This window comes from Sceloporus undulatus, chromosome 6, assembly GCF_019175285.1.
Source record: "Sceloporus undulatus isolate JIND9_A2432 ecotype Alabama chromosome 6, SceUnd_v1.1, whole genome shotgun sequence".
Taxonomy (NCBI): Eukaryota; Metazoa; Chordata; class Lepidosauria; order Squamata; family Phrynosomatidae; genus Sceloporus; species Sceloporus undulatus.
The window spans coordinates 52335439-52349516 of record NC_056527.1 but is presented as its reverse complement, the minus strand read 5'-3'; the positions used below and the strand labels follow the sequence as shown (position 1 = coordinate 52349516).

The window sequence follows — 14078 nt, the reverse complement described above, 5'->3', positions numbered from 1 at the left end:
CACTCCTTGTTTGCGGAGCCCTTGCATTCTGTGTTCAACAGATTGCTTTGTTCATTGGTTTCCCCAGACTTCTTGTTTTGCTATGTCTGGTCCCATTGTTTCTGCAAATGAATTGTGGAGGCCATCACCCTGGCTTATAAGATACCAGCTACCTTGTCATCTGCACAGCTATGGGGTGGTCCCAACCTGCATAAGGTGCAGGTACAGCTGGTAGTTGAGGCCAGAATGGATGCTTCCTTTGTATGGTTTCTTGTAATAAGTCAGCTACTTAATCACTTATATGTGTCAGTCACAGAGACCATAAAAATAACAAATTGCTTATTTGTAGCATCTTTGAGTGAAAATCTGTGAATTTGTATGACCCTCCCATCTTCCTTCTTTCTTATCCTTTCTCTTTGTTCTTTGGCGGTGGACATGGAATTGGGCATACTTTGACATGCCCAAACATGTACACAGAGAGTTAGGAGGGGTGTTCCCACCAAAAAGCTGCTCAGCTCTAGAGTGCTCTATTATGTGGCTTTGTTCAGGTGAATAGTCAAGATGTGTAAGAGCACAGTAGCCATGGGAAGCCGATGAGCATAAAACGAATACAACTGAAGCATAAAATGCAGGTTTATTGTTTCATAACAATCATCTGAAACAGTTCCTCATCTATAAAATGAATGTTATAAAAGTCTTAGCTGTATACAAATGTACCTTTGTAAACACAGTGTATAGGAAGTCTGTCCTATGAGCCATATTTGCCCCCAACCCCTTTTGTAGTCCTTGAAACCTCCCCCAGCCCCGCAAGATTTTTAAAATGTTGAAATTTGGCTGCACAATTTTGCAGCAGTGTAGTATGCCACCAAAAACAGAACAAAACACACAAATGCTGTGAGCTGCCACTAAGGAGTGCATCTGCTTGCCCCTCCACTCACCCTCCTCTACCATGTCCTCCATGGTGACCATACTGCTGCATCTATCTCCTCATGAAAGGAAATGAGGAAAACAAGGAATGTGGCAATTGCAGAAGCAGCTTTGTTCCCACTAGCTTTGCCTTCCTTGTAGGCACAAGGGGATGGCTGCTCTCTTGTTCCCCAGCACTGATGATGAATACATGAATGTTCATTCCCTGTAGTTGTAGTGTCGCAGAGCAAATGATCCCCTCTCACTGCTTGGTTATTCCTTCCTTCCCATCCCAGCTGTTGCAGCCTTCAGAGAGAAGGAAAGAAACAAGGTTGATTGTCAGCTGCTTCTTGAATTCCTGAGTCTTCAGCACTAGGATGTTAGGAAGGAGAGTAAAGTAACTGGTCAAATTGCTTATGCAGTAGTATAGGCAGTTTCCATGATCATTCCCTTTCCCTCCCACAGAGCCTGCTTTGTTCAGTAGACCCTGCTGCTAGTTCATGATGAGACAACAAGAGAAAAAGTGAATGACTGAGTACATTCCATCTCTCCAAAGATGGAAGTGAAGTAGCAGAAAACTCATGGGGGTGGGAAGCTCACTAGCTGACAGGAGGAAAAGAAAGGGTGGCACGAGGAAAGGAGTGTTGCAAGTGAACATTCAAACCATATTTTATGAAGCTAACTTGTTTCTACTAAGCACAGTTAAGATCAATCACAGGTTGCCCAGGTTCAGGTAATGTAGCAAATCACATTTAGTCTAATGGAAACAAAAATTTCCAGATTTCCCTTTACAGCTATGCTAGAGAAAGAGGAGAGTGCACATTCTTGTATGTGTGTTAAACTCATTCCTATTATGCTAATAAATGGGGTTCCTAAATCAATGATTTCCAGATTATGGTGAACTTAAGAAGAGACAGTCTGTATTCACATCATTTCCAATTTTAATGTGTCCTTCTCCTTTCCCTAACATTCAGCCTGCCGCTTAGATCATTATGTTAAGACACTTAGAAATCAGAGTAGGTAGGTGGCTATGTAATAGCTCCCTGTGTAAGTTGGAATGACCTATATGCAGTTACGCATTCTGCTCCAGACAAAGCCTTCAGCATCCTGGATTTAGTACATTCATCTTGTCCTTTGTCCCTTTTCTCTATGAAATATTTGAACTCTTATGTCAATATAAGGGTATCATTTAAGTGAGATGTGATGCATTTTTAAAATCAAGTTTAAATTGTTTATAAAAAATTATAATAATAAAAATATATACTGTTCCTCATTTCCCCCATGACAAGACATACCTTTCTACTAAACAAAAAATAATCCTTGAGAATTGAGGTAGATCAGAATTTTTTGCATCTTTCACAGTTCCAAATATATGTGCCTTCATGCCCAAGTAAATTTCTGTTCTACTGTATGATCAATACAGCTGATAGTTTAAATATGTCTAATGATCTTATTTTAGGTGGAAAAAATCCGCCAAGTGAAAGCAAAGTCCCTCTACCTTCAGGTTGAAAAGTTGCGTCAAAACCTCAACAAGCTAGACAACACCATCAGTGCAGTCCAGCAGGTCCTAGAGGAGGGTCGAAGCATGGATATCCTCTTGGCACGAGACCGGATGCTTGCTCAGGTCCAGGAGCTGAAGAATGTCAGAGGCTTCCTACAGCCTCAAGAGGATGACAGGGTCATGTTCACACCTCCCGATCAGGCTTTGTATATGGCCATCAAGTCCATGGGGTTTGTCAGCAGTGGGGCTTTCGCTCCTCTGACCAAAGCCACTGGGGAAGGTCTCAAACGTGCACTTCAAGGCAAAGTAGCCTCTTTCACAGTGATAGGCTATGACCATGATGGAGAGCTGCGCCGTTCCGGGGGAGACATGATCTCTGCTGTAGTCATGGGGCCAGATGGGAATCTCTTTGGAGCAGATATTGGTGACCAACAGAATGGGACCTATCTGGTCAATTACAGGCCACAAATGGAAGGGGAACACCTCATTTCAGTCATGATGTGCAACCAGCATATAGAAAATAGCCCATTCAAAATCACCGTCAAATCAGGGCGCAGCTATGTTGGCATTGGACTGCCAGGGCTCTGTTTTGCTAGCGAGGGAGATGGTGATGGGAAGTTGTGCCGCCCCTGGGGCGTGAGTGTAGATAAAGAAGGCTATATCATTGTTGCTGATCGCAGTAATAACCGCATCCAGGTCTTTAAGCCTTGTGGGGCTTTCCATCATAAGTTTGGCACCTTGGGCTCCAGGCCCGGCCAATTCGATAGGCCTGCTGGTGTTGCCTCAGACTCATCACGGAGGATTATAGTGGCAGACAAGGACAATCATCGCATCCAGATCTTCACATTCGATGGCCAGTTCATTCTGAAATTTGGGGAGAAAGGAACCAAGAATGGGCAGTTCAATTACCCATGGGATGTAGCGGTAAACTCCGAGGGAAAAATCCTGGTCTCTGACACAAGGAATCATCGGGTTCAGCTCTTTGGCCCTGATGGAGTATTCCTGAATAAGTATGGTTTTGAAGGAGCGCTCTGGAAGCACTTTGATTCTCCAAGAGGTGTGACGTTTAATCACGAAGGCCATCTAGTCGTAACAGATTTCAACAATCATCGTCTCTTGGTCATACATCCAGACTGTCAGTCAGCCCGCTTCCTTGGGTCTGAAGGCACAAGCAATGGGCAGTTTCTGCGCCCGCAGGGTGTGGCAGTCGATCAGGAAGGCCGTATCATTGTGGCAGATTCCAGGAACCATCGTGTGCAGATATTTGAGCCAAATGGTAGTTTTTTATGCAAATTTGGCACTCAGGGAAGTGGCTTTGGTCAGATGGACCGTCCTTCAGGTATTACAGTCACCCCGGATGGCATGATTGTTGTGGTTGACTTTGGAAACAATCGAATTCTCGTCTTCTAATCTGTGTTTATCTGTACTAGGAAAAATCTGTCTCAGGGAAAAAAAATCCTTTTAAGAGAACACATACACACATATACAAAATATTACAATGTTAGTTCAAACCTACCTCATCTTTAATTTTTTATAGATGAATGTACTTTCCCTTTTTATCTGCAGGGAGTGAACCTGTGGTGTTGTTATGAACTCTTATCTACCTCATTATTTTTGTGTTCTTTTACCTCCACAGTATACAAAGCGCAGTATAAAATTAAGCCTCTTTTCCCTGGATGGGACATTAATGCAAAAACATGTTTCTGTGCACATTTAGCTGGTTTGTGTGATAAATTCTGTAGGTTCTGCCAAAAAGGCACACTCTCATCTTTAAAAAGAAAAAAAATAGTAGTGTTAGTTATTTTTAATGCTCTTGTGTTATGTTCATACTGTGGGGTGGGGTATTTTTTGTTGTTTGTTTGTTTGGAGGGGGATAAAGGGGATTGTGTGATTTAGATGCTGCTGCAGCAGAGAACTCTTTCCTTGTTCTCCTTTTTTTAATACCTCAGTGCATTTGACTTACTGTTCAATATAGTGTCTTGTTACCAGAGGACTCTGGTCTTTTGAAGTGGGATGGGATTCACCGGGGAGGGGGGGAGCTAAGGTTTTTTTTTTTCCTTTCAATTTTTGTTTGCATGTATATTTTGAAAAAAGAAATGCAGTAACTCCACAACGCAAAGGCAACCATTTAAGAATGCACAAAATGTTATATGCTTAACCTCTTATTTGGTGGCGTTGGACTCTGGTTAAATGTGTGACATGGTGAATGTAACCCATGTGTAAGGACCCAGGAGAACTTGCCCAAGCTGAGAGAAGGCAGCCATATGTACTGCTGTTGGACAGTGCTGTTTTCCAAACTCAGGATCTTCAAATGTTATCTCAGATGGCAGCTTGGGGAGGTGCTGCCTTGGTGAGTGTGTGAGGAAAGCTTAATGAAACTCCTAATGCACAAATATAAGCTCTTCCTGATGTCAAAAGGAGATCTTTGGAGTGAAGCTTTGTATTTTGAACTTGTATTTTTCTCTTGGTCTTTGTTTCAGTGCCCTCCCCCCCAAAGAATTCCTTTTCCTTTACATTTTGCCTGTCTGTGGCTGATGTGGTTGTCTGTGGCAGTTACAACACCTAGTGAAAGACAGTGAGTCAAATGTTTCAGCTTAGTGTTTTGAAGGGTTGTGTTGAAAGGTGTCACTCTATGAAGAGTAGTGCATAATTTTTTTCCTGGTCTAAGTAACAGGAAGCAGACATTTTGGAATTTCAGGGTGTGTTTCAGAAATGCCTGATGAAGGAAACCAGATTTATAGTAACTAACCTGAGTTGACGGACTGTTTCTTGCCTCTTTCAGGCTCCCCTTTAAATGGAACTTCTGCATATAATGTTCATCTTGCCAGGACACCCGTGTAGCCTTTCTCTGTTGTAGCAGAGATTGTGGAAATAAAACCACCCTAAACTCTACCTCATTTGTTCCAGCGCCAAAGAATGCCATGTAAAATGGGGGTGCAGTATCTAAAAACAAAAACGAGTGAGTTCCTTGAATTTAATCATCCACAAAGTTTAGCACTGAAAAAGCTGTGGATTCTTATACTTCTTCAAGAAGCTCCAGATTTGAAATTTTTGTACCAAATCTTAGGAATGTGATTCCTTTTGTGTATCATTTTCTCCTCCAGTTTGGAGGAGAACTACATGCATTTAGAAATAAGTCCTCTTGATCTCAAATAGGGACTTGCTCACAAGAAAGCATGTGGTGGATTTGTAGGTGTGGTGCTTAGGATGTATGCCAAGGTTAACTCAAGAGACACATTTGTAATATATTGTTATGTCTCATCTAGGATCCTGGTTGGAGATCTAATGTGCTGATAATGTAGTCTGAATGTTATTGTTGCAGTGAGACTTTTGTCCTTTTTTGTATTCATCCTGTAATGTCATCAACAAGGAAGACTGAGTTGTGATTATATAAAATCAAGGCAGGAATGCCCTCCAGCTAATGTGGAGGAATGCTGTTTCCCCTCTGTCTACCAATTTCTGGCCAGAGATATTCAAGGTTTTCTGTGTGAACAAAGATGCTGTGAATTGCACTTTTCATGCTTTTCTCGAAAGTCATATTCAGCTGTAAGGAGCTCAGTTCTGTCTTTCAATTGGACTGCAGCATACACAAAGCCACGAGCATATGAGCCTTTCTCCAGCAATTTATATGATCCCAAAATGAAACAGAATTGGTGAGCTTCTGAACTGACTTAGCATTTCTGGTGTTCTAGTCATAAACTTTGTGTTTCTATATGTTGCCCACCCCTCTTTCAGTCAACACCAGAAATATTCTTACAGATGGTGACCTGCAGTCCTGAATTGTCCAGCATTATAATTGGACATTCACTAATCTCCAGGCCTATTGTATAGTCACTACACACACACACACCATGGCCATTCTGTAGCTGATGAGGACAGTTGGAATTTGGAGAAGCATCTGCCTATGTCCCTGTAGCCAGACAGACAGCCAAAATAAAGCTGCTTCGAGTCACAGTGGAGGTATGGCGTTTCAATGATGCATGCGTCCTAAGAGTCCAGAAGCCCCACCAAAGCCACGCTCCAGTCCTTAGGGCTGGAGTGTGGCTTTGGTGTGACTTCTGGACTCTCTGGACGCATGCATCATTGAAACACCATACCTCCATTGTGACTTGAAGCAGCTTTATTTTGGCTGTCTGTAACAGGCCGAATTTATTACTCCTGCTGGGGCTCTTCAGAAGTCTTCCAGGATGATTTTGTATCTGATTATGGGGATATAGCCACCATTGCCATCACTTTGAGGAGGCACAGGGAAAGGTCCAGTGACTCTACAGTAGGTCTGGAGGGCCTTTGGTCAGTACAGAGGGAGGGACTACCAGAATCCACATTGATCAAAGAGAGACATCTGTAGGCATTAGGTTGACTAATACCTACATATGACACTTATATGATGCCAGCTTTTATGTGGAGTTTTTCTAATGGATGTTATTTTTAAACCAAAATTCCAGACTTAGTTGAATTAAATTGGGCAGTGGTTCCATCCAGCCAAATGGGGACCTTAGTCATCTGCCAGAGGTAATATTGGAGGATGTTCTAACTGATGTAGTTGATTAATTGTATAGAAGCTTTCTCTGGTGGGGGGAAAGGAGTCAGTGTGCATGGGTCCCATATCCTCACCCATAGACTTCTTGACACCAAAACTGTATTTCTACTTGCACGCTGCAAAGTTGAAAGCTGTATTCTTTTTCTCTCAGAACATAACATTCATCCTGTCATCGCCCCATCTTCTGAGGCAAAGTAGTTGGTGTGTTTGTAGTGGGATGCTTGTCAGAAATGGTTGCAGTCAGAGAGGGGGCATGGCTTGAGTCACATACTAGTCCCACATATTTTTGAAGAGAGTGATGTGTTTTTAATATTGTATCCATATTTATTGCAGCATGTCATTGATTTTGACAGCATTTCAATTTGAAAATTTTGCTTTCTACTCAAGCTGATAAAAGTTAGTTTTCCTGATATAGCTACCAAAGATAACTGGTTTAAAAGCTTTAATTTTAGAGTTGGCAGAATTCCCTGTGTCTGTGTCTGTGTGTAAGGCAAGCATTTATTTCCTTTGCTTTTCATATTTCCCCTATTTTCCGATCAGATACAGAACTCTTTGTGCCATTCTCCATCTCTACCTCTCTTTCCATAATGGAAAGCTGCAGTTGAGTGTAGGATAGAAATTATGCAGCCCTCAACGTTACTAGATTACAACGCCCAACATTTCTTCCTATTGGCAATATTGGTTAAGCTGGTGCAAGTTGTGGTCCAACAGCTGGAAGGCTGCATAATTTCCAGCCCTGGTCTAGCATAATCCTTTGTTTGAGCTTCATAAATTGTGTTTGCAGCTGTATTGAGCTTCATATGTGTTTGCAGCATAGAAATTTTGGGAAGATTGGGGTTACTGTGCCATTGTTTCTTCTTCCATTAATATGCTGTTTACTTCTACTAGCAGAGCTACAGATCTGCTGCTTTGGCATAAAGGAACAACCACCAAAAAGGGTATTTATTTCTAGCATGCATATTTCTAAGGCTGCTGTTTGGCTACCCAGAGTGACTCCCTGTACAGTTACCACAGAAGGTAGTGCTAAGCACATGTTATCCCACTTAAAGTATTAGTGTGGCTTTTGACATAAAAGTGTTTATAATGCTATGAAGCTAAGTAGTGTAATAATACAGGAAACATTTAATGCCAACATAAAATGCCCCTTAGGGGCTTGGTTTTTATTGGTTATATAACTGACAGGATTTAAAGTCCATCTGTTTGCATGCTCATGGGCTTATTGGGCAATCTTGATATACAAAGATGGAATGCAGAACAGTGAGGGAGCTCTAAAGGTATATAGTGATTTCTCCTGAACTGTCGATGTAATCTTTCAAGTTGTTAAATTTGGACTAGGAGGGGAAAAAGTGGGGTCATGAAAAATACTTTTTTATATTTGGGAAGGCAATTGTACACAAAGTACTTGAATCTAAGTTGTGATATAAATGGTTAATTTGGGAAGAGTCTTTTAAAAAACAAGACTCCATCCTGAATCAACGTTTGAATCTTTTGCTTAACCCAGTATTCCACACCCTCAGTTCTGCTTTAAGCCCAATAGAAGTCATGGCCTAAGCAGCAATATCTCAGAGATGATGTTGTGTATTCTATGTGCAGCTTACTTGAGGAAATCTTCAAGGACATACCATAAGCATAGGATACAGTGGTGCCCAGAAATATCCTGTAAACGATACTGTTCCTAAAGCTAATGAGATCTAGAGACAAAAGAAATGCTTCTTTATGACAATTTCCAATAGAATGGCATAAGACTGGTACTGTCTGTTTTAGTTAGTTAAGCCAAAACTAATTTATTGAAGAGGAATCTCTGCTTGATTTTAGCCATATCTCTGATTTCTTCTGAAAGTTAGAAGATTCCTATATTTAGTTCTGGTTTAAATTAAGAAGTGCCAAAGCATGTTCTGTGTTGTTGTTGTTGTTTTTTGTTGTTGTTTTTACATGACTGTATCCAAATGGTGCCAAAAGGTAATAGGATTTTAAAAAAATATCTTTACTTACACACACACACAAACACACTTGTATCCTACCTCACTTTTGAAGGAAAAAAAAAACACAGCGTTTACCTCAAACTCAATAACAAAAAAGTCATAGAAGAAAGTAGGTATTCAATATAAGGGGGAATGGGATTGACTGTATACAGCTAAGCCCCCACCCCGGTAAATATACATTTTGAATACATTTAAGCATATGCATATGGCTGCATTTCTTTAGAGATGTTAGGCTACCATGACAGAAGGTGTAAGTAAGAAACACTAAGGGACCCAATGGCCCGGCAATTAATGCTTTCTCCCACACTGGCTGGTGTGGTGAACTGGTTCTTTCTGGTAGAGTTTTTTGTGACTATAGGTCTCGTCTACAAGAAGAGAAAAGAGTCTGCTCCATATCTAGAGGAAGCATATTGGAAAATAATTTTCTGGGAACCTGATAGAACTGGTGTTTAAACCTCTCCTTGGTAGTTAAGATTCTATGAAAGGATATAGTGGTCATTCTCCTACATTTAAAGCAAAGTATTGCATATGATGGCAGAGAATGAGGCTGGGAGTTATCAAGTTTTGATTCGAATGTGATATTTAGAGGCAGTGTTAATATATTCATACCAAAGGCAGCTTAGACTGAACTCTTTTGTCCATTGTTTCCCATGTACAGCAAAGCTAGCTGAGAAGCACACTATGGATTTTTGGCACATTATGGGTGATGACTGCCTCTTCCTCTGACTTGCTTATAAGAGAGGTTGAAGAAATGAGTACAGAAAACTACTAGTGATTATGCCATGCTGAACCTGGTAAATGTTCCAGTGGCATGTGTAGTACCTCTTGCTTCATGTTTAGGTAATCGTACGGGTTGGTTAACAAGCCAAGATTGGATGGCTTTGTTTTTTCCCCCATTGGCATTTAACCAGTCATGGTTCTTCAGGAAGAAATTGGGAAGAAAAAGCTTTGTGTTACCTGCATGGTCTTAGACCTCTTCAATGATTGTATCTACTTACAAACTCAGGTTGCCTTTTTGTTTTGCTTGAAGCTCCTTTATTAGAGCTTTGGTAACTGAATGTTAAGTGTACGTAGTAGATTAGATGGTGTTCTTAAAGCCACCAAACCAGTAAGTTCTTTTTGTAGAATGATAGAATAACTTCTCAGTCTATGTAGCTTCTTTCCCAGGGAGAGATCTTTATTTTTTTAGCCCCTCCCATTTATGACTTTAAAAACTTGGTGTGTACTCAGTCATCCAGAAAGATGGTGACTTTTCTTACTGTATGTGATTCTGCTTGCATTGTGCCTCACCTGTTGTGCATCTGTTCAGTTGTTGGTACACATTTTTATTTTTAAAAAGGTATGTCTTTCTTACTTTAAAAAAAAATCAGTATTTTTATATGCCTAAACACAAAGTTGTTGGTCTAAGACCAAAACAAAAAACAAAAAAAACCCCACCGTGTCCAAGAACTAGCATAGAAAAACTGTGCGGATTAAACTCCTCCATATTTGTAAATCCACATTTTGTCAAACAAGATACTTGTTTTTAAATAAATATGCACCCTATTGAGGGAGCGCTCAAGAGTCTGCTTGTCATTGGAAAATTCATTTCTCTTGAGCTGGCTGGTTTTTATAGTAGTTCCTTGATTTGATATATATGTGTATATATACTTTGCCTCTGTTGTACATCTACCATGAAAAAGTACAGCTAGTGTTCTATAGAACAATGATTGTTTTTTAGGTATATAGATTCCAGAGCAGTGCAAGATTGCTCTGTTTTTTTTCCTCCAATTTGAAGGCCCTTACCTTTTAAAAATTTGGTCACTTGGTGTTTTGAACTCCAGACGTTGCAGAGTAAAAGCAGGTCAGGTGAGGCACAAGTTTTCTTTAAAGGGGCTAAAAATCTTAGAATGTGTGTGTTTTTAATGGAGGCTTCTGAATGTATCTTTGTGGTCCATGGAGAAGGCTGAAGGATGTAGCAAGGAGACAATGTATCAGCTACTGGCAGCCTTAAAACAAAGTCATGGTCTCTCTGGACTTTAAAAAGTTTCTATGCAGTTTATTTTATTTTTGTTTAATCAAATAAATGTGAGTTTCACTTCACCTGTGGTTTGTCTTTTCTCTTCAGATGCTGTCTCTAGGACACAGCAAATGCACATTTTTATATAAAATTCACAGGAATACTTTAGCAAACACCTTGTGTGTGCAGGATGCAAGACACATCGACACTCCTTCAACGATTTCAGTAGTCAGTCTCCCTCACAGGGTTGTGAGACAATGGGCCTTATCACACGTGAAACAGGAGCTCCAATTCGAAGCGAGGGGGGGAGCAGAGTCACTTCGGATCCAATGCAATTCACGTGATGTATTATACCCGAGAAACGAAATTGTGGTCTCTACTTGGGCAAAGCGGAGAGAGTGCACATTGTATTACCACACCAGAAGGATTCAGTGATTCGAATTGGCACCCTGGCGCATGCCCAGTGGGGCTCTGGACGCTATCATCCTTCCCTGTCCCCTCCTTAGCTGTCATCCTTCTTCAGGGTAAAACAGGAGGCAGGGGATGATGGGACAGGTGGCAGCCTTGGCAGAGGGGGTGAGATTGGGGTGAAGGAGCAGGCAGGGGATGATGGGACAGGTCACAGGGGGTCACTGGGGATGGGATCAGTGTGATCTTCCACACCAGACCAATTCGAAGTGAAATCGAAGTGAGCTTGGAAATAATTTTTGTAAAGTTGCTTGTTACCAAAATCACAAAAATGAGGAGTCATTCCGAATTGACTGTGGATCCGCTTTGGAACGACCCCCCATAGAATGCAATCATGTCTGATAATACATCATTATAACGTGAATATGCATGGCTGGACCCGCAGTGACTCTGGATCTGAGCTGCAAAACCCCTTGTGTGATAAAGCCCAATGCTGCGATAGATTTGCTTGAGGCAAGTTTAGTAAGCCTGGGCTGCACTTATTTATTAAATATCCTGAACGCTTAATACCACTTTCCTATGCCTCCTCACAAATGAAGTGACATAGGGTCCCTTGACGACAAGAGTCACAGCAAGGTTTTTAAACCTTTCTTTTGAGATGTATTTAAGAGTTCACTGAACAACAAAGATTAAGAACTATGAAAGTAGGAAATAGTCACATAACAGCAGCTATACTTTTGGGAAGGAAATGTAGAAATACAGTGCTTGCAGTAGGGGCAGAGTCTTTCTCCAACTGTAAGCAATTGATCTAGACTCAGGATTTCCATCATAATGGAGCTATATATTAAAGAATTTCCCAGTCACTTTGGGATGGTAGAACAATGATTCCCAAACTTTGGTCCTTCAGATGTTTTGGACTTCAGCTCCCAGAATACATGACTATTGGTCAAACTGGCTGGCGCTTTTAGGAATTTAAATCCAAAAAAACTGGAGGACAAATGTTTGGGAATCACTGAGATAGAATAAGACTGTGATGAACTCAGTCTCCAGTTCAGTTTCCCATTCACCCTAAATATATGACTGCTTTATCTCTGGCATACTAGCTTGCTTTACAGACCTGTTATAAGAATACCTGGGCATGTACTTGAATCACCTGGAATGCTATATAAAATTTAAGCATTGAACCCACTAAAAAAAACCTATAAAATACATGCAGTCATATTTCACACCTGCGAAGGCTAACAGGAAAATAGCTTACACTCTTGATTGGGAAGCAGGAACTTCGTAACCCATCTACCCTCCAGACATAAGTCACCATAAGCCCGGTACAATGAAGTTTGTGTCTCTTCATAGTTAAAGGGAGCATATTCAGAAAAGAACCAACATTCAAAGTGCCCAGGACATCTACATTATGAATAATTCTGCAAATTGATGTTCTCATTAGGCTGAAATTTAACACGTTTGTTCAGTGCACTGGCAGTTTGGTTAAGGTTACTATTGTTTCTGACTTGATCCGACACTTGTACACGAGTACAGAATTGCTGTTGCTGTGTCAACTGCAAGGTTGAGCTTTGGGGATCTATGGTATGACCGTCTGATTCTTGAACACTTTCAGAGCTGCTGAGTTGATCAAGAGTAGTGAAATCCCCTATGAAGTTACCCCAGATTAGCATTTCCTACTTTCTGATCTCTTTAAGAGGCATGGGGTCAGAAGGAACCATGTAGTGTTCTTTTCCTAGAGACCTATCAACTTTAATGGAGACATGGTTACATGGTTTCAATCAGATACAGACTTTGAAGAAAAAAATATCATCCTGTTCTATTAAATGGTATGTGATATAGAGTACAAATACAAATAATTAGTAAGATAGCTTCAGTCTGTAATCTGTCGCAGACAGATTTAGGGGTTGATCTGTATTTTTTCTACACTTATTAATTTTTCACTTACCAACTACAATAATCTAACACAGAAGCTGCCATATGAAACTTCCCACTGTCAAGCAGAGTGATTCCTCAGCCATCTGAGGAACAAATATGGAACAAGACATGTTTAAAAATCCAGTTACCTTAGGGCAGGGCTCCACTAAGGGGAAAACTGCTTGCTCCCCAAAGTGAAAGAAACATACAGATTGCACCTTTAAATATTTTTATCCATGTAATATGGTATCGTATCCCACTTACAGCATTCACTTTACCATGCTATTGTGTGCCTTCAAGTTATTTCTGATTCATGGTGCCTGAAGCAAACCTATGATGGGGTTTTCTTGGCAAGATTTGTTCAGAGGTGGTTTGCCACTGCTTTCCCCTGAGGCTGAGAGCATGTGACATAGTCAAGATCAGCAAAGGGCTATATTCACGAATGAAAGACATCAATGTTTTCAACATTGAAAAACATTTTGGGAGAAAATAAGCAGGTCATCATTTCAGCTCTTCCTAGAAGCCCTTTCCTAAAATTAAAAAACCCAGTGGATCTTCAGTTTTACAGATAATAATGCAAAGCAGCATCAAGGAGAAATTAAGTTTCCTATTATAGAAAAAAAATTAAAAGCAAAGGATGCTCCTTTGCCATTAGATATGGATTCAGGACAGATACAGTGGAGGTTTAAAGCTCCTGGAGATAAATGAGTACATTTGATGTTTTCCTTTAAATCGTGGTTCACAGGGCAAAAATGCCTTTGAATCATGTCAGAAGCAGAAATCCAGGTACCTCTACTAACCACAATGGAAATCATGGTACAAAGGATTTAAATATACAAGTCTTTC

The 14078-nt window shown here is 40.6% G+C and overlaps 1 protein-coding gene across 1 annotated transcript in view; it reads left to right on the top strand.

The window, feature by feature from the left end:
* TRIM71 (tripartite motif containing 71) overlaps window positions 1–4193 on the top strand; it is a 56491-nt gene extending 52298 nt beyond the window's left edge. The window contains exon 5 of the mRNA XM_042475793.1: window positions 2345–4193. Coding sequence (XP_042331727.1) covers window positions 2345–3796 — 1452 coding nt within the window. The 3' untranslated portion in view covers window positions 3797–4193. The remainder of the gene's footprint in view (window positions 1–2344) is intronic.
* Window positions 4194–14078: the final 9885 nt, after the last annotated feature.